At 53.0% G+C, this 19,801-nt stretch overlaps 2 protein-coding genes across 3 annotated transcripts; one reads left to right on the top strand and one right to left on the bottom strand.

The window, feature by feature from the left end:
• Positions 1-283: 283 nt before the first annotated feature.
• ABHD6 (abhydrolase domain containing 6, acylglycerol lipase) lies at positions 284-10,481 on the bottom strand. 2 transcript variants are annotated; one of them, XM_048957626.1, is made up of 10 exons: positions 10,353-10,481; positions 7,949-8,021; positions 6,280-6,422; positions 4,511-4,670; positions 4,192-4,305; positions 3,855-3,987; positions 3,361-3,518; positions 2,672-2,726; positions 2,278-2,378; positions 284-1,536 (listed from the first exon to the last, which is right to left on the bottom strand). In XM_048957626.1, exons 3-10 carry the CDS (start codon positions 6,396-6,398, stop codon positions 1,360-1,362), a joined length of 1,017 nt encoding a protein of 338 aa, XP_048813583.1. In that variant the 5' UTR covers positions 6,399-6,422; positions 7,949-8,021; positions 10,353-10,481; the 3' UTR covers positions 284-1,359. The 2 variants fall into 2 exon arrangements, with proteins under 2 accessions (XP_048813583.1, XP_048813584.1); XM_048957627.1 differs by lacking the exon at positions 10,353-10,481 and adding an exon at positions 10,198-10,299.
• A 5,461-nt stretch (positions 10,482-15,942) lies between these two features.
• DNASE1L3 (deoxyribonuclease 1 like 3) lies at positions 15,943-19,558 on the top strand. The gene is made up of 8 exons (XM_048957628.1): positions 15,943-16,198; positions 17,220-17,308; positions 17,630-17,722; positions 17,851-17,963; positions 18,233-18,345; positions 18,438-18,595; positions 18,950-19,046; positions 19,218-19,558. Exons 1-8 carry the CDS (start codon positions 16,067-16,069, stop codon positions 19,344-19,346), a joined length of 924 nt encoding a protein of 307 aa, XP_048813585.1. The 5' UTR covers positions 15,943-16,066; the 3' UTR covers positions 19,347-19,558.
• The last annotated feature ends 243 nt before the right edge of the window (positions 19,559-19,801 follow it).

Below are 19,801 nucleotides of genomic sequence, written 5' to 3'. Positions count from 1 at the left end.
TGCAAAGACTCAGCTCAAGTTGCATGGCCCCCAAGATTTTATTGTGCTTTTTGACTGTTCAGGGCTACTTCCTCTTAAAAAGGAAAAAAGCAGCAATTTTGCCTTTTATCTTAGAGGAGGTGTGCATGGAACCTTCCTGCTCGTCACGATCTCTCTCAGTATTACCAAGTGTTCCTCATGGCAAAACCTGGAACTCATAGAAATGTGAAAGGAAAGAAGAGAGCCCCATCACTGCCATTCCACACAGCTGTCCGTCCCAAAGGAAAGAAATCACCACATGGAGTGCTCTTTAAAGTCCTAGATTTTAATTGCCATAGAAATCCTCTGCAGACAGCAATCTGTGGCATATGAGAAACTATACTATACCCAAACATTTCTTTTCTGGCTTTTACCACATAAAACTATCAGTGATTTTTTTTTTTTAAATGATGTTTTTTTAAATCAACTCCTTTAGTAGAAACCATAACAAGCGATTAACAGGAAATTGCTCATTTTTCCAAAAGAACAAATGTTTCTTCTCTCAAAAAGAGCAGAGAAACCACTGGGGATTTCCAAATATATGTACAGGTACCTGGGCACGATGGCCATCACGCACCGGCCGGTTCCCCTCTTGCACACGTTTTCAGCACCGTCACCGTTCACAGAATTCATGGAATTCATTAAGAAATGCGTTCTTTACATCGGAGCATTCTGCAGCACGAGGGGACAGAGAAGAGCCAAGATGCGCTCGCCCCGCGCTCGCCCTCTCCCGTGGGCTGCTCACAGGCTGTTAAGGCATCACACATGCACAGGAGCTGCTCATGGGTCTGAGGAAATCTGCACAGCCGACGTGTGAAGGCATTCACACTCACAGCCGTGTGACTTCCACGTGTTCTCTCTCATCATCTGAGCAAGGAAAGGAGCGCCGTGCCCAGAGCGCGGGGTTCGCACAGCACGGCAGCATGCAACGCGGCGGTCAGGGCTGGGAACACGGCGAGTCCTGCTCTGGGACGCCTCCTTTCCCCTGCGTTTGTCAGAGAGTCCAGATGATGTCATTCACAACTGAGTGCCAGTGATGTGGGCAACGTGGGCTGCATTGGGAGCTTCAGCACACTGCGTGGCTAGCGGGTTGTGGTTTCTGCTCATTTCTGCTGCAACCTAGGAGCAGAAAAGGTTCAGGTCCTGTTCCTGCATCTATGTGGGCTGCTCAGAGGTCCTGGGTCGCTGTGTCAGCAGTGCTCTAGGTCGGTGTGTCAGTGACTTCTGCCTGCCTCAGGGACTTTGGCACGTTCACCACAGTTTGTACAAATCCCTGAGAACTCATCAATGCTTCGATGTGTTACAGCACCGAGACACGGCCTCGGCACGGCTCCAGCCCCATCACGCCTGCTTCTTGCTGTTGCCTGTGCTGTGCAGCATTGCCAGGAACTCCAGGATGAGGTTTGCTGTCTTGCGTGGCCGCTCCACCACCACCGAGTGGCCACAGTTCTCCAGGATGGACACGTGGCAGTCTGGGATGGCATTTGCTAAGATGTCAGCACCAGAAACATCCAGGACCTGGATGTTGGAGAGAAAAGTCACTGCCATAGCACTGGGCTTTACTGGCCATGGCAAAAACCCCATGGGAGATGCCGCTGCAGGCTCAGTCGAGATCATAGAATCATTAAGGTTGGAAAAGGCCTCTAAGACTATCTAGTCCAACTATCAACCCGTCACCCATCACCACCATGCCCACTAAACCTTGTCCCTCAATGCCATATCTGCATGTTTCTTGAACACCTCCAGTGACAGGGACTCCACCACTTCCCTGTTCCAGTGCTTGGCCAATGTTAATCCAACAGCACAGGACACTGCCCACCACGCCTGACAAAAGGGCTCCTTTGGTGCCTCAAACAGAAACAGACTGTGCAGCAGTGCACCACATGGCACGTTGCATTTGTCAACCCAACAAATGCTGATGCTGAGCATCAAAACAGATGCTGAGCAGGGATGCAGACATGGCCTTTGCAGTGCTGGTGGGGGAGGGCTGAGGCCGTGCTGTACCATCTCCCCAGGCTCTGCACTGGGTGCCAGCCTATGCCTGCACTTTGTCCCTTCCCCACCCTCCAGATCTTCCTGTTCCTCCCCTTGCAACCACATGGAGCGATGCTTTCTCCTTGCCACCCGCACACAGAAGAGCACATCTCTCCCTGGTTGCCAGCACAACTCTACTGGCAATTTATTCCTCTTATTCCTCTTCCCAGATTATGTCAGACCTGGCAGCACCCAAAAGTCTGAAGCCAAGAGGCAGTCACATACCTGGTCCTGCTTTCCCCAGATGACCTGCGTCGGTGCTTTGATCTTGTTCATGTTCTCATGGAGAGAGTGTCGGGACTTCTCATCCACAATTTCTAAAAACACTGGGGTGAACAGGGAGAGGGTAAGCCTATGGAGAGGGATGCTTTGCATGCAGCCCCGTGACATGGAGAACCAGCTCACAGGCAGGGGTGGTGGTGGCATTCAGCACCTCCACCAAACCGCAACAGAGGCATTTTTCAACCCCACCTCCGCATAGACATCAGTATGCATTGGACCAGCTAGAAGGATGAGGACAAAGCAGCAGCCCCATTGCCTATGCACCCCTAAATCCATCCACCCCACTGCCATTTGGGCTCTCAACAGGGGGCAGCCCAGGGACACAGGACACACTTACATTTTCGGTAGAAATCGTTGTGTGGGATGCGGACGTCCACCAGGCCCTGAAGGATCTGCAGGGGAAGAACAGGGACATGCTGGGGGGCTGCACCTCCTATGGGGCCAGCGGTGTGCCTGCCCCACCACCAGCTGGCCCACTGCATGTCTGGCTGTCACATCAGCACTTGGGTAACCAGCATTTCACCAGAAACTATTTCAGCCTTTTGTAATGCTAAACCGCATTTTTCTCCCATGGCTGGCAGGCTGTCTGTTTCAGCCATGACTCTGCTTTTCTTCCTTCTTTTGTTCTTTTGCCAAAAAAATTGGTCTTGGCATGACTTCACATTTTTTTCTTATTCTCCAATCTACTCATCCCAGACTTCCTAAGGAAAACCTGGCTAAATAGTGAGCTCCTTGCCAAGTTCCTCTCACCTCACAATGTCGTGATTAACATTTCCATAGCTTCTGCTAAAAAAGCAACAAACAGTTCCCCTCCAGGCCAGACAATAGCCTTCTTTATTTATTTAGTGCTTCCTGACAGCCATATTTATTGAGAAACACTTCTGTTTCACGGCCTGCTGCTGGAACTCTTGAGCCTCACGCAGGGTTATTCCAGCCGGCACTGGCAGAGGGCAGCAGGGAGGCGCACAGGGAAGTTGTCAGCAGGCAGATCCGGGCCGCCCCAAAATCCCGCCCCTGCTTCCTCACCTGCTGTGGCACCTTGAAGCGAACGTAGGAGCAGAGCTTCAGCATGTCGGCCATCTCCTCGGGTGTGGAGGGAATCAATGGGATCCTGTCGGTGCGCTCGGACTCCTTCAGCTCCTGGAGCATCTTGACAAACTTGCTCTCGGTGAAGCTCGGCAACCCTGGGGCAAAGAAGCAGCGGTGAGCACAGCGCAACACAGCACAGCCCCCAGGAGAAGCCCCCTGTCCTGCATGGGCTCCTGCACCCATCTGCCCGAGGCTTTAGCTCCAGCTGGGCAAACTGCAGAGCTCTGGAGAACACCGATCAGGGCAGGGCTTTTAATTCCTACCGTGAGCTCTGTGCCTTGCCAGAGAATTTCAGACTATGTATATGAACTGTTTCAACAAATTTTGTACTATGTGATGTGCGAGGACACTTTAGCACCAGCACTACTGAAGGTTCTTGCAGCAGCTCCTGCTCACTCTCCTCCATGTTCTGCCTGCCCCATGTTACTCACCTGCAGGACAAATCAGAGTCAGGCTGCACACATCCTCTGGGTACTGCGCGGCATAAACCCCAGCAACATTCCCACCCATGGAGGTGCCGACGAGGTGGAAGGGCCTCTTGTTAAGCTTGATGCACTCCACAAACTGCACAGGAGCAGAAGGAGCATTGTTAGGGCAGAGGAAGCAAAGGTGTGGTGTCCTTAGAGAAATTCACCCCAAAACCATGAGGCCAGTGGACTGACCCGGCAGCCTGGGCACAACTGGGGAGGGAGTGGGGCCACGCGGGTACCAGCATCCCTTACATCCCTCATGCAGCAGGAGTGGCAGCGAAGCACCAAGAAACTTTACCTGGTGGATCCTCTTTGCTTGTCCCATAATGGAGTAATCGTCCGAGGCTGAGCGTGTTGTGCCCTCGTGCCCAGGCAAGTCAACGCACACCAAGTGCAGGTTCTTAGGGAGGAACTGCCAAAAGAAAATGGGGTGATCATACCAATAGGAAGGCAGATGTGCACTCATAGGGATGAAAAGGTTCCAATGAATAACAGCCACAGAGCAGAGGGCATTCCTAGCACGTTATAATGATTATCATAGCCCTTATGCCCCCACACCACCCTTGAGCCCCAGACTATTGACTCACTAAACAGCTACAAGAAAACTGGAGTCCCACCTTGACTATGGACAGCCACATGTCTTTGTGGCCTGAGAAGCCATGTAGCATCAGGATAGATGGCCGGTACCCAGGTCTTCCTCTATAGGAATAACAAAACTGATAGCTGTCGTCATAGTTTATGTATTTGACCTGCATGCCCAGGGCTCGACGCCAGTACCTGGAAACAAGGAGAAAATAACTCCAGGAGCAAGACCAGGGCACAGCAGGACCCTTTTCCCATATGCCACCTCAATGGCCTTTGAAAATGTGTTCAGAGACACACACCAGCACTCTGTTGGTGACTGTCCCCTGCCCAGAAGATACCAGCCTGACCCCACAGAAAACTATTCCTCAGGAAGCAGACAGCTCCCACCAGAGCAGGCCTGCAGCTGCCTAAAGATGCTGCAGTAAAACTACCAGCCAGAGGGGACCTGGGCAGAGATTATCTGTGACACTCTGGACAGATGCTGTGTGCATGCAGTCAAAGGCCATGGAGTAGGTACGGTTTGTCTGCATTTCCCCTACAGTCAAAAGTCAGAACAACTGCTGGGATCCTCCTGCAGCCAAGGTGCTTCCAAATACCTCCATACACAATGTCAGAATTTACTTGAGACACAGAATCAAGGTCACCAACACATGCTGGGCTGTCCTAGCTCTCTGCCCACACAAAGCTTATGCATAGCTCAATCCTCTTTTACCATAATCCCTTTTTTGAGGGAGTTAGTGGGACTTAAGCGATATCATGGCCGCATGTGGGTCCTACAAGGAGAGGCGAATTTCTCCCTGAATAAGTGTCTTAAGAGTGCTCGCCTCAAAGGCACTGGTGTAAACTGCTGATGGGCAAGTTGATAACATTTTTAGCAACTGATCCTGATGGATCAATTCAGCAGAAGACAAAATAATCTGTGCAAAGCTGAACTGATCTCCCGCAAGGTGTTAACAGGATCAGCAGCCACAGTTAAACCACTTAACCCGTGGGCAGCAGCAGCTGACCCTGCTGGGCTGGCCCCAAGTACCCCTCAGCCCCTGTGGACACTAACAGAGAAGCATGATTGGTCTTCCAGGTCCTTGTGCTGTGGCATCTCAGTGATGGTGAGGAGGGAAATGAGTGATGGGAGAAGGGAGGGGTGTCCGGGGATGTGCCACCACCTTTCTGCTCTCATTCAGCTCATAATTCACAGCCCTGAAGGACATTGCGGCGGGCTCTTCTCTGTCTCCCCCCCAACACCACGAGGTGATGCTTTGCCCTGTGATGCCCAGCAGGGAGCTGCTGTTGGGTTGGTTTGCATTACCTCAACCCTCCCACCAGCTCCCAGATGCTTTGAACAGAGGGTTGCTATTATATACTCCATCAGAAGGACAGATTTAATCATGCTGTGTGGCTGAGCGGCAGGGCGGGATAACATCCTTCACTTACAAGAGGTCACTTTGGTGGGGAACACCCCTGAGCCAGGCTGTGGGAGCCACCATCTGCCACCAGCACGTGATAGCAGCCATGTGGGAGGCCACTGAGATGCTGCCCAGCTCCCTGCAGGAGCTTTCCTCTGCTACAAGCCCAGAAATGAAAGCCGACAGCATGTTTATTGCTAATTTCCAGGGACAAATGGGATGAAGGACATAGCGCCGGCCTGCTGCTATCAGGAAGGACAGGATGCACGTAGCTAAGGAAAACCCCCCCTACACCCACAAGAGAGGAAGAGAATGGGGAGAGTCCTTTCTGTAACTGCCAGCACAAGGACAGCCCCTGCCCTGGAAGCTGAGCCCTACTTTCAGAGGGGGGCACTCACCAGTAGTAGATGCGGATGAGCGCAGAGGGCCACAGCAGGAAGGAGGCCACAAAGGCCAGGATGGGGATGGCCAGGGTGCCGCCAGCGATGACGAACATGTTGAGCACATCGAGGTCCATGCTGCTCCTCCGGCCTGGCCCTACCTGGGTGCATTGAGGGATCAGGGGTTAAACACCAGAAACTAGACAAGGCTAAATGAAATCTTGGCAGCCAGGAGAAGAGGAAAATGGCAGGGTGCAAGGCACAGGACAGCAATCAGGAGGGCAATAAAGTTTAAAGCTTAGTATGACTAATTATTACAATGTTCCCTACGGTGCAGATCCTTAAGGGCAATAAGCTCCAGGTGGGCACAGACCAAGGCACAGTGATGCAGGCAGCTCCCAGCCAGCCCAGCTGGTGCGATGCCCACCCATGAGGTGCTCATGGCTCTGCAGCTCACATGCAGGCCCCACGCAGGCCCTGCCTGTTCCCAAATCCCCAGCACACAGCTGCTGACCTAGAATCCACAGCCTGAGCCCAGCTCCAGGCTCATTACTGCTCTGCACAGGCACTGACTAATCAAGGGAGCAGAGCCTATTAGTGGTCTTGGGAAGGGAAGGAAGGAACCTGGCAGGGTGCTCTTTGGCCACCAGCCCTTATCTGAGACATATTCATCCCTGTTCCTGATATGGCACCAAAACATCCCCATACTCCAAATGCCCAGGAGCCATTTTGTGCTTGCTGCATTTCTCTGGATCCAGCACACCTCCCAAACAGCTTCCATCAACGTCCCCCCAGGTATCACCAGGACAAGCGCCCACAGCCCTTTCTGCTCTCCCAGCTGCCCGCAGCAAAGATCTATTTTTCTCAAGGGATTAAACCCTGCCACAGACAGCCTTTAATTCCCGCTGCTCACCATGCTCACCTATGTCATGCCCCTTTCCTCAGCACTAGCTCTTTTGTCACACTTGGTTATAAAACAAAACACTTCCAGTGCCTGGTGTCCTCTCACCCATGTCTCCTCCTGCCCCAAATTTCCCCATGTCAGCACATGCAGATGTATTTCTGCTTCCCTTAGCAGCCAGGCTGGCATGCTGTGCTGTGAAACAGGAACCAAAGCACCGCGGTGATATCCTCTCCCACACTGATGCTGCAATACTGAATCACATTACAAACACATGCTGTATGTGACCAAGATGAAGAGTTCACAAAAAGTCCACAGCAAAATCCAGCTTCCCACCTTCCCCAGGGAAAAAAAGGAGTAACTGTAATTCAAGGAATGCAGGAGATGTTTGCACCAGATTCCTCCTTAGCAGAGCCAAACATCAGCTACTTCCTCAAGCCTGAATGACACAGTTATTCATTTCATTTCATTTCATTTCATTTCATTTCATTTTGCAGGAAGATCTTTGCTCCCTGTGCTCCCTGCCTATAAACAAGTCCTTGGAGCAGCAGCAACACCTCAGCAGGGCTGCACAGCCCAACACACCTGCCAGCAGGTTCAGCTGTGCTGCTAAGACAGGGAAGAAATGAAGCACAGAGCGCAGGCACTGCAGCCCATGAGGAAGACAAGTGAGCAGCAAGGACAGCACAGGATGCAGTGGGATGGAGCCACTGCCTCAGCTCCTCTACCTTCACCACTCCTGGAAAGCAAAGCAAAAAGGGAAGAGGCATTCAAAGCCTGGCTTACTCTCTAGAGATCACCTCCTCCTCCTCCTCCTCCTCTCGGCACAGGTCCTGCTTGCTGTGGGTGCTGTGACTCGCTGTTGAAAGAGGAAAACAAGGTTAGGATCACTCTGCTGCTTTCCTTCTCCTTGCTGACCTGCAGCAAGGGAAGCAGCGAGTTGGAGATATTTAAGGCACCAGCTCCCCTTCCAAACTCATCCTTGATGACTTCTGACTAACCTCTCCCCTGCTTGTATAAATGCAGAACTTTGTTCAACGTTGTGCCAGCAGGGCACTCATTCCAAGTGGGATCAAAGTGTGCACTACAGGTGCAGATAATGGGAAAAGCAAGTGTGGCCCCAGGCACCCCAGTGTCATGGAGGGTTGCCTGGGAGCCCTTGGCTGCCTGCTGGAGGGACAGCTCAGGCTGAACAGTGAAAGTAAATGGGAACAGCCAGGAGCCTTGTGACTGCCACCTATTACTCAGCACGAGGCTGCAAGGGTTATTGCAAACAGCGCAAAGCAAGGCTCCTGCCCTCATCAATTAACTCACAAACATCCATTAGGCAAGTCCGATAAATGCCTTGTGATGATGACAGCAGTAAGGCTGTGTAGCTGGCAGGGCATGGGATGCTGAACCAGGAACACCGGTTTGGCCTCTGCGTCCCATGGCTGCTGGGAGAGGGCTGGGAGACAGCCCAGAGCTGGGGTCCAGGCAGCCCAAGCAGGCACTGACATGTGCCAGAGAGGCCAGGAGATGGGAGGGGGCTGCAGAGTGCTGCAAGGACAATATGTCAAAGAGTCCCCAGAGCCACAGGCCAAAGGGACAAGTGGCTGATAGCCACGTTGGAATCCTCATTAATATTTGTTCTCTTCCAAGCTTATTGGGGCACCCCAGGGAGGCCGGAGAAGATCCAGAGATGCAGCCCAAGTATACATGGCGTTTTTTTTTCCAAACCTCATGCAAGATGCAGCAGGAGCAGCAGCACACAGCAGTGTGTGGGATCAGAAACCTACATTTAGCTCAAAAACAAAACCCAAGCCCACGGATGTGAAAGCAGCTCACATCGTTTCCCAGGGAGACGGTGAGGCTTTGCACTGAGCAATGCCTCTCATAGAGCAGCTTCTGAGGATGCTGCAGCAGGCACGGGGCGAGCCCCTGAGATGGGATGTGCACTGGCAGGGCTGCAGGAGGTACAGGGGAACAGGGGGGTCTATGGCCACAGAGCCCTTGTGATGCACCAGCTGAGAAGCGATGCTGCCTGCAGCTGTGCGCACGGCTCCTCAAGGGAGCATTTTCACACCAAGAAATCCCCAGTGCACGCTGTTCTGCTCATCAGATGTGTCAAAACTCAAGTAGAAAGGTTATGGGTCTGTGCCGGGCAGGGCTGGGCAGGCAGGGCTGCCTCCTGCACACCGCTCCCTGCGCCCACGGCTCCCTGTTTCTCCCCAGCAGCCCAACAGATTGTACCTCTCCGAACATCCAAATGCAAAGAAACACTTTTAAGCATACTCTAATTGTTGCATGAAAGCGATTTTAAGATCCCACAGCAAAACCAGGCGGCTCCAGTGGGCTTCAGCAGCACAAACAGAGCCCCCAGGAGTCCCAGCTCATGGTGTAAGGAGAACCGGCGCCGTGCAAATAAACATCTCCCTCACAACCGCCTCCCCTGCCATCCCCAACAGCCAGAAAAACACTACTGACTGTCATCAATGACATAACTAACATTACGATTCCTCAGAGGTATGTTTCACGGGGTGACCTTTCAGACACCAGTCGCAGCGAAGTAATAATTTAAGATCTATTTGTATTTGGACGATCTCTGTCTGTCAGCCAGCTCTCTGTCTTAATCCAGTCTCCGAAAGGCTGGAAGTAGGAAATGTGCCCTTTAACCTTCATTTATTTATAGACGGCAGAAATGAGATCATTATTTCTACAGCGCCGGTTCACAAAACACCCATCTCTGACCCACTTGCAGCTGCACAGCACGGCCCGGGGCCACGAGCCAGACCCCACCGCCACGCCACCCCCACCCCAATGCAGATGTCACGAGTGCACCCGGCCTCAGCCCCCTCCAGAGGACGGGCTCGAGGTGCTGAGGCCACCCCCACCCTCTCCCCTCATCCATATATCCCTCCCCAAAACCTGCTCCTGCAAAATGACGGCATCCTTCAGATAGCACAGCAGCATCACCGCTCTCCTCCTCTTTGTGCCCCGATTTTATCTTTTAAATTGGAAGGAAAATTAACGACAGTTTTTAAGCGTATCTTTACAAATTACTCCTTGCGTTCCGCTAAGGCCTTTCAGTCTCCTCCTCCCTCCATCCATTTCAGGGCCCGCGGGGCAGCGGTTCGGTATCCGGGTAAACCCCTCCGGTGCCCCTCGGCCCCAGCACTGCCCCCCGCAGCTCCTCGCCCCCGTCGCTTACCGGGCCGGGCCGAGCGGCGATGGCAGCGCCGAGAGAAACGCGGCGGCTCCGTTGCGCCCGCCTCCCCGCGCCGGTACCGGGAAGGATCCGCGGGGGCGCAGCGGAGCGCACGGGCGGTGATGGAAGGGGCGGTGCGAAGGGAGCTGCAGTGGGGGTGAAATGGGAGGTGGGAGGAGGTTGAAAAGGGGTGCAAGGAGGGCAGGGGAGTGGGGTGGAAAGGGGGCGGGAAGGGGCTCAGAGGGGATAGAATGGGGTTGTGCGGTGGGAATAGGAGATGTAGTGGGGCTTCGGTGAGATTGTAAGAAGGGACGTGACAGGGGTGTAATGGGACTTCATCTGAGGTGTAATAGGGCTGCAGAAGGAGTACAAGGGAGGGATGCAATAGAGGTACAAAAGGAGGATACAACAGAGCTGCAGTGAGGGTGCAAGCGGGGCGTGCAATAGGGCTGCAGTGGGGATACAACAGGGGAGAAAGCTGGGGACATAGTGGGGCTTCCATGGGGGTACAAGGAGCGTACCAATGGGGGTGTGCAAGGGGGATGCAACAAGAAGGTGGTGGGGTTAAAACAGGCTGCAAAGGGGCTGCAAGGTGGGTGCATGGGATGGGGCTGCAGCAGGTAGGATACAGTGGGGTGCACTGGGGATGTAAGGGAGCATAGAGAAAAAATATAATTGGGATATTTTATATATAAAGGGGATGCAGCAGTGAAAGGAAGGTGATGCAACTAGGCTTAAGAGAGGATGTGGTATGGCTGCATTAGAAGTATACAAGGATGAGTGCAACTGTGATTACATCAGGGTGAAGAGGGGAGTGCTGCACCTGAAACAGATTGCACAGCCCTCTTGCACCAGGAGAAAATGTAGTTAAATTGGAAATAACATAATCTCCTGAATAAATATGAGTAAATTGCAATGAATCCTCACCATATCTGTGCTATGGAAAAGCACGTCCCTTTGGCCTGACCGGCTGTGAGAGCTGCAAGAGGTGCTGTGCAAAGGGCTTGACAGGTTGGGGTTTCTGGCAGTAACACCAAGTGTTTGATAACATGAGCTGCCAGAAGACATTCATGAGAGCACTCACAGGTGAGTTAAGCAGTCAACCCAGCTGTGCCAGTAAGTGTCATAAACCAAACCTGTGTTTGCTAATAGGGCTGATGATGCTTTGGGTAGGTTTTGTAGAGCTTTCATCTAAAGGGATTCCCAGCAAAGTTAGACTGAGCAAAGAGCTTTGGCTAAGGTGCCCTAAGCAGAACGTGAGGCATTCCACACTTCTCTAAGCGCTGTTTGTGGCCCTGTTTGTTTGCACAGCCCTCCTGTGCCAGGCGCAGGGCTGGGAGCAGCCCAGGACATATCCTGTGGGACATGTGCAGATGTGAGCAATGCAACAGGCGTCAGTACAGATCACCCAGAAGGAACACCCTGTGATGAACCACCACACTTAGAGCAGGGAAGCCAGAGCAGAGTGGGTTTGTGTTGAACCATGGTGTGAGATAACTGAGGAGCTCCCACATCCCGTGCTAATCCGCTCTGCAATCCTAACATCAGTGCGTGGCCACGGCTCAGGGAAAGACGTCACTGAGTGCCTGCTTCAGTCGCAATGAGAAAAGGGAGATCTTCGGCCCCCCTGAGCCACCACTTGGGGATGGGCACAGCATGGGGATGCAGCCTTAGTCCTCAGAAAGGAGGCAGAAAGACCGTCACAAACTGCCTTGTTTCCCATAGGAATGTGAAAACTCTGCTGTACCCAGGCCAGGAGAGCCAAGGCTTTGGCTTCCCCAAGCTGGAGGGCAGCGTTGCTTCACCAGACCAAAAGCTTCCATGCTATTTCCCACCACTGGGTCACGCAGAGAGCAAGGTGAGATGATTCGCACCCACAAGTGGCAGCACGCCGCTCTGCCACCATGAATCACCATGCTGGGGTGACAGCCCCATCTGTTCCCACTCCTGGTGCAACGCTATGAGCAGCCCAGGGTAGCAGATGCCCCTGGCACATTCAGGCCAGCTGCAAGGTGCACCTTGCCCTGTGGCACACGGCCAGCAGCCAGCTGCTGGGATTACGGTCCCTGCTCAGCCCCAGGGCAGCTCCCAGCACAGCCCCAGGCAGTCGCCCCTGTGCGCTTCCCATTGCACAACCTGGGAGTGCAGCCACAAACAGCTCCTGGCTTCTGAAATGTTACCCAGCGAGAATTCCCATTGCCTATTAGCAGCTTTGAATAATATTTTTTTAACTCTGCTCAAAGGCCTCGCATGCATTATGCGTGTTGTAATTATATCCTTCAGTGCTAACAATTGCTGTGCGCTAATTGTCACAAAAGCTTGGTGATTTGGTGGCTGGAATGCCTTTATGGACCTGTAGTCCTGAAGTAATCAGCGTGTGCCGTGTGTTTCCTTTCATTTCATCGAATCATAGAATGGCTTAGGTTGGAGGAGACAATGTACTTCAGGTGGGGCTTCACGAGGGCAGAGTACAGGGGGCAGTCCCCTCCATTACCCTGCTGCCACACCTCTGTTGATGCAGCCTAGAGGACCACGGTGCTTTCTGGGCTGCAAGAGCACACTGCTGGCTCATGTACAGCTTTTTGTCTCTGAGAACCCCCAGGTCATTCACATGGCTGCTCTCAAGGAGTTCTCACAGCCTGTACTCCTATCTGGGATTGCCTCAACTCAGGTACAACACTTTGGACTTCGCCTTGTTAAACCTACTTAGATTCTCATGTGCCTACTCTTCAAGTGTGTCCAGGTTCCTCTGGATGGCATCCTTCCCTTCTGTCCTCCCTTCTGTTCGGTCAGCTGCACCACTCAGCTTGGTGTCATCAGCAAACTTGCTGAGGATACACTTGATCCCACTGTCTACATCATTATTAGAGATGAGGAAGAGCTCTGGTCCCTAGGCAACCCCTGGGGGACACCACTTGTGACTGGACTCTACCTGGACATAAAGCCACTGACAACAACTCTGGCTACAATCATCCAAACAATTCTTTATCCACCAAATAGTCCAGCCTTTGAATCTGCTTTTCTTCAATTTAGAGATAAGAATGTGATGTGGAACCATGTCAGAGGCTTTGCAGAAGTCCAGGTAGATGCAATCAGTTGCCCTTCTTTTGTCCACCAGTGCTGTCTCTCCATCACAGAAGGCCAACAGACGGGTCATGCACGATCTGTCCTTGGTGAAGCCATGCTGGATGTCTCGGATAACTTCTTAATCTCACACGTGAGAGACGAGCACCCCAAGTTTTGCACCTCAGCTATGTAGCCTTGCTCAAGGCAGGGCTGCAAAGATGGGCTTTGTATTGACAAGACTCTACTGATTCCAGACATGCACCCTTTGTCCTGCACACCGCCTTTTTACCTCCAACTAACTCCAAATAACCTCAGGGTGATGTGAGGACAACTGCTGTTGGAGCCTCCCTTCCCAAATGGCCATGTTTGGTCATATTTGTAGCCTGGTTTCAAACTTCAGCAGCCTGAGCACTTTGTCATTTATTAACCTGAAACTCCAACATAGGACAAATAAACAGTGTCGGATGGCTGTCCAAGTCTGCCAGAGCCCAAAGGTCCTTGTGTGTGCCTGGTACCACCCTGACCAGCAGCAGGCATGTGGTCATGCTGCCCTGCCTCATTCTGCCCCACAGCCTGTGCAGCAGCCATCATTTTCAGTGGTGCCCCACTTGGCAGCCAGGCAGCAGTGAGAGGGATTACCAGGGATCGGGTCCAGGAAGCTTGGGTTCACAAAAGGCAGATCCTGCTTGACCAACCTCATCTCCTTCTATGACCAGGCGACCCACCTGGTGGATAAGGGAAAGGCTGTTGGCATGGTCTGCTTGGACTTCAAAAAGCCTCAGTCCCACAGTATTCTCCTGGAGAAGCTGACAGCCCATGGCTTGGACAGATGTGCTCTTTGTTGGGTAAAGAACTGGCTGGAGAGCCAGGCCTAGAGAGTGGTGGTGAATGGAGCTACATCCAGCTGGCGGTGGGTCACAAGCAGTGCTCCCCAGGGATTGATACTGGGGCCCGTCCTGTTTATTATCTCTACTGATGATCTGGGTGAGGGGATTGAGTAAGTTTGCAGATGACACCAAGATGGGGAGAACTGACAATCTGCCTGGGGGTAGGAAGGCCCTGCAGAGGACCGAAACATGTTGAATTACTGGGCTGAAGCCAACGGGATGAAGTTCAACAAGACCAAGTGCTGGGTCCTGCATTCGAGTCACAACTCCATGCAGTGCTACAGGTTTGGTCCGGAGTGGCTGGAAAGCTGCGTGGAGGAAAAGGGCCTGGGGTGTTGATGGTCAACACTCGGCTGAACATGGCCAGCAGTGTGCCCAGGTGGCATCAGCAATAGTGCAGCCAGAGGGAGCGGGAGGCAATCATCCCTGTACTCAGTTCTGGTGAAGCTGCACCTCCGGTGCTGCGCTCAGTTTTGAGCACCTTGCTATGAGAAAGACATGGAGGCCCTGGAGTATGTCTGGAGAAGGGTAATGAAGCTGTTGAGGGGTCTGGAGCACAAGTCTTATGAAGAGTAGCTGAGGGATCTGGGATTGTTCAGTCTGGAGAACAGGGCAAGGTGATCTTAGAGGTCTTTTCCAATCTTAATGATTCTATGACTCTATGACAGGAAGCGGCCCAGCCGGCGGGTGGAGGATTGCTCCAGACATCCTGTGCCCCTGCTTTGCCACAGGGCACATGCAGACACATGATAAGGGACACATCCTGCCTTGCCTATTCCTCAGAATCTTCCTAAGAGGGGAGGAGGATGGAGAGCCAAGCATTGCTCCAGAAATTGCAGAACTCCAGTATCTACATGGTGTTGCTGTGAGCCCAGAGCCTCACCACCGACACCTCTAGCCAGAGAATGGACTTTGTGGATGGGCTTTATGGGGTGACTGGAGAACAGCCTGCAGTTGTTGCTCGGAGGCAAAAACAAAGGAAAGACCAGCCTGCAGCAAAGCAGAAGGTGTGCCCATGGCCGGCATGGGGGATGCCACAGCCACGCATGGCAGGGATGGGTGGGGATGTGCCCAGCCCAGCAGCCAGCACCTCCTGTGCTCTTGTGCAACAACAGGACAGCCAGAGCTGCACCACCTCTGCATACAATGTGGTACAAAGGGTAGAAGAAGGAGATAAAGCAGTGCAGGGAGGAGCTGGATCCCCAGCAAGGCTGTCTCATGTTACTGCCTTCATGAGATGGGAACTGAGTCAGCCTGACATAGAAGCTGCCCTTGAGCAGAGAGGCAGGGCATGGAGCTCAGGGCTACAGCCCCCAGGGCCCTGCAGCAAACATTTGCTTTTAGACACTGAGATGGTAAGCGTACGGAAAGGCCCTTTTCTTCCAGATCTTGTCCTGCCCACGTTCAGGGTGTGCCACTGCCTTTTACCAGATCCTTGGTGCCCACCATCAGTGCCCATCAGCCCCCCTCCAGCACCCCCTGCTCCCAGGCTCTTTGCCTCTCTCTGTGGGTCTGGCAGAGCCATGGCCCCTCCTGGGCACAGCACTTGGCTCAGAAAAGTGAGCCGTCCTCAGAGCAGCGTCAGCGTCCCAGAACTTCTTTGGAAGATGGAAGTGAAGGAAAGGAGGAAATGGCAATTCCTGTTCTTGATTGACACAGCTGAGCATTCTGACCTCTCAGCTGGCCGCAGAGGGACGAATGCACAAACACATCTGCACATATTAATAGGCACGCTCGCAGCTGCTCATTTTGTCTGTCTCCAAGATGTTGTTCTTGGTCTTGTTTTCGCTCCTCTGTTTCAACCCATCTCTGAGCCTGAGGATCTGCTCCTTCAACGTGAGGTCTTTTGGAGCAGCCAAAATAGCCAGAGCCGAGGTGCTGGATGCTGTGGTGAAGGTACGTCTGTGGCTGGGTGGGACAGATGTGGAGCTCAGTGTGGGCTTCTCATCTGTATTATCTTGTGCTTCATCCCTGTGTTCATACTTGAATTTCAAGTAGAAGAATGAGTTAATAATTGAAACAATTCATGCTGTTAAAGTGAGAATCAAGGCTGCAGTGGAATCAAGGGCATTTACAGTGCTTTCAGCTTGTGTGAGAGTACAGCGCAGACAGCACTCGCTGTTTCCTTTGGAATTTGTATTAGGAACAGATGAAAACCTTTCTGCACAGTAAAAGCAGCTTTTGCTTGGAACCCACAGAGCTTTGCTTTGTGATATGCTATTTACCTTGCTTAAGTGCTAATTATTCTGAAACGTTCTAGCCTAATTAAATGTATTCTCAAGTTAGCAGAGTATCATCTTGGGGAGCAGCACGGAACTGCAAAGCCTGATTGCTAATTTCTTTAGACAAAGCCTCGCCATCTTGCTGGCTCTGTGGAGCTGAAGATAACTTGGTTTAAGACAGAAGGAGCCGCGCTCGGGCATCGCAGCTCAGCAGTGCCACCCACAACACAGCAGCAGGGACCCCACGCTGTGCCACGCTGCAGCTCTGGGGCTGCTGCTGCTCTTTGTGCTGCGATCCTTTCCGTGCAAGCAGCTGTTCTGCACTGCGGAGAGGCCAGACCCGCACTTCTGGACTGGCCGTACTGCAGTCAGAACTATGAGTGGGATAAATACAGGAGGGGCAGCGTATTTACAGTTGCAGGGGCAGAAAGGGTTTTGTTTTCCCCTCAAATGTCACCCACAAGATTTGAAGAGAAACAAAACCAGCCCACGCCGGCCCTTCTCTGCGGAGCTGAAACCGCTCTGCTCCCAGTTCCCTCTCCCAGCGCTGAAAGGAGAAGGGCTTTGCTCGCACTGCTGCCCACGGCTGGGGCCCTTCCACCAGCTGCACAGCAGCAGCCACTTCTTTCCCACTCCTCCCTAACGCCCCCAAACACACCCAAGCACAGGCTTGCCTCTGCTCTTTCCCATTGCAGATCGTCTCTCGCTGTGACATCATGCTGCTGATGGAGATAAAGGAGAACAAGAACAGGACGTGTCCCCTGCTTGTACAGCAGCTGGCTGGGTAAGGTGGTGTGTCGTGTAAGGGCAGGAGGCTGCTGGGGCAGGCAGGCAGCCCTGTGGCACACAATCTGCTTTTGCCATGGCCTGGGCTGGGTGTTTCTAAAGACAACAAATCTTGCAGGAGTTCAGTTACTGGGAAGGAGGCTCGGCCTGTGCTCAGCTCTGCTCCTCCGTGCTGCAGGGACAGTGGTGGGGAGAGAGCTGGGCTGGGCAGGGCAAAGCCAGCTCCAGGCTAATGCAGGGGATGCATTTTTGGAGAAGTGTGGTCAGTGTATCCCCCTTTCACGTTGGGGAATTCACTAAGCAGCCCCTCTCCTTCCAGCCAGACAAAAGGAAAAAGGGAGGAGTACAGCTGTGTGGTCAGCGGGCGGCTGGGCAGGAAGAGCTACAAGGAGCAGTACGCCTTCCTCTACAGGTAAGGTGGGTGGCATGCCCTTCCAGCACATCACCCTGTGGGGTCAGGATGCACAGCAGGGCTGGGGCAGCTGCTCTGAGTGTCACAGCACAGCCATCACCGGTGGGATCTCCACCGTTCTGTTGCAGGAGAGACCTGGTGTCAGTGAAACAAACCTACCAGTACCCCGACACCCAGCCTGGGGACGAGGACGCCTTCTCCCGAGAGCCCTTTGTTGTTTGGTTCCAGTCACCAAAAACCGGTGAGATGCTCTCAGCAACACGTCGTCCTTCCATTGCACTGCCCACACTTCAGCAGCCCGGGCCTCACGGCTGTGCCTGTGCTGGCAGCAGGGCTGGGGCAGGTGCCAGCAGCACAGCACGTCCCACGTCCTCAGCCCAGTCTCAGCTGTTTCTTCTTTAGGAAACCTGTCTTCCCAACCAGTCTGTTTTTCTTTGTGATTCATTGCATGTTTAACCTTTTGTTGTTGTTGTTGTTTTGTTTTGTTTTGTTTTTTGTCTTGTTTTTAAGCTGTCAAAGAGTTTGCTATAGTCCCTCTGCACACTGCGCCGGAGATGGCAGTACGGGAGATTGATGAGCTCTATGATGTGTATTTAGACATAAAGCAGCACTGGGACACCAAGGTTGGTCACCTTGGGGACCATGGAGGCTCCTGCTGGTCTCATTTTGAAGAGCCGTCCTCATAAGTGCCTTTGAACCCCCTTCTGCCTTGCAGAACTTTATCTTCATGGGGGACTTCAACGCGGGGTGCAGCTACGTTCCACGGAAGCACTGGAAGAACATCCGCCTGAGAACGAGCTCGGAGTTTGCCTGGCTCATCAGTGACACGAATGACACAACAGTCAGGAGGAGCACCAGCTGCCCCTATGACAGGTTCCCAGCCTAACCTTCCCCTGCTTGTAACACCTTATGGCAAAGCAGCACACAGAATGGTGCTAAAGGCACACATCCTTCAGAGCTGCTGTGGAATCCTCCCGGTGTCAGGGAGCGCTGCAGCCACGTGTGCATGGGGCTGCCTTGGCCACGGTTCTTGCCCTTGTGTTCCTAATCTGAAGGCCGAGGTATTTGGGTGTCTCACTGCCAAGGGATGTGATGAGCTGGCGGTGGCAGGATGCTGAAAGCATCCCCCAGCCACCCATGTGTAGGATGCACCATTTGTGGCTGTGACCGTGTGGAGGGCATCGACTCATTGCAGCCCTTACCAGCGCCCCATTCCCTTTCCTGCAGGATCGTGGTCAGTGGGGAGCAGCTCAGCCAGGCCGTCGTGCCACACTCTGCTAACATCTTTGATTTCCAGATGGCTTTTCAGATGAGTGAGGAGCAGGTAGGCACAGCCCATCCCGTGCGGCGGGGCTCCCCCCGGCACCAGACCCCTGGCCAAAGCAGGGCCAGCAGTGCCCAGCCTTGCAGCAGGAGATGCACATGTGCAGAGCTGCACCCACCCAGAGCAGAGCGGTGCATCCCCTCCCCACCACCCCATCCCCATCTCCCGCAGGCTCTGGGGGTGAGCGACCACTTCCCGGTGGAGTTTGAGCTGCAGGCACGCGGCGGCTTTTTCGACTGGATAAAATCCAAGTTCTCAAAGAAGGGGAGAACAAGAAAGAACCTCCGCTCGGGCTCATGAGCATGTCAGGTCCGCTCGCACAGCGAGAACACAAGGATGCCAGCGGGGCGTACAGCTGAGCAGTGCTGACGTGCTCACAGCCAGTGCAATATTTAGCAGGAAAACAAAGATTTTGTCACACTTCAAACGTTTTGGGTCCAAAGGTGAATGGAACCTTTTTGATTGTAAGCTCAGTGCAAATAAATCAGCTAGAAGCAGCGTGCTGAGCGTCCTGCACTGCTCACAAACGTGAAGCGGTAACACAGACAAAAGGCTTCACACCGTGCCTGTAGCACACAGAGGGGCTCTGCATCTCCCCATGGGCGGCTGAAAATTCGGCAGTAAACCAGACATCATTGAATATTGTTTATTTAACCTCATGGTACAGGGATCTGCTTTCTCAGATCACTGTATTTAGTGTGTGCCTTGTCACAGGGAACACACCAGCAATGTGCAAATAATCCAGAGGTTCATAA

This window comes from Lagopus muta, chromosome 11 (genome assembly GCF_023343835.1).
Source record: "Lagopus muta isolate bLagMut1 chromosome 11, bLagMut1 primary, whole genome shotgun sequence".
NCBI classification, from domain to species: domain Eukaryota; kingdom Metazoa; phylum Chordata; class Aves; order Galliformes; family Phasianidae; genus Lagopus; species Lagopus muta.
Note: the sequence above shows the minus strand (reverse complement) of the source record. Positions and strands in the feature narration are given on the sequence as shown.

What these genes read in the sequence shown, in the direction of transcription:
- ABHD6 (XM_048957626.1), bottom strand. Translation starts at nt 6,398, where the DNA reads ATGGACCTCGATGTGCTCAACATGTTCGTCATCGCTGGCGGCACCCTG. An exon ending in GACTCTGATTTGTCCTGCAG is followed by an intron (nt 3,519 to 3,854) that starts GTGAGTAACATG and finishes TCTTTGCCCCAG; the next exon opens with GGTTGCCGAGCTTCACCGAG. An exon ending in CAACGATTTCTACCGAAAAT is followed by an intron (nt 2,379 to 2,671) that starts GTAAGTGTGTCC and finishes TGTTCACCCCAG; the next exon opens with TGTTTTTAGAAATTGTGGAT.
- DNASE1L3 (XM_048957628.1), top strand. Translation starts at nt 16,067, where the DNA reads ATGTTGTTCTTGGTCTTGTTTTCGCTCCTCTGTTTCAACCCATCTCTG. An exon ending in CAGTACGCCTTCCTCTACAG is followed by an intron (nt 17,723 to 17,850) that starts GTAAGGTGGGTG and finishes GTTCTGTTGCAG; the next exon opens with GAGAGACCTGGTGTCAGTGA. An exon ending in ACCAGCTGCCCCTATGACAG is followed by an intron (nt 18,596 to 18,949) that starts GTTCCCAGCCTA and finishes CCTTTCCTGCAG; the next exon opens with GATCGTGGTCAGTGGGGAGC.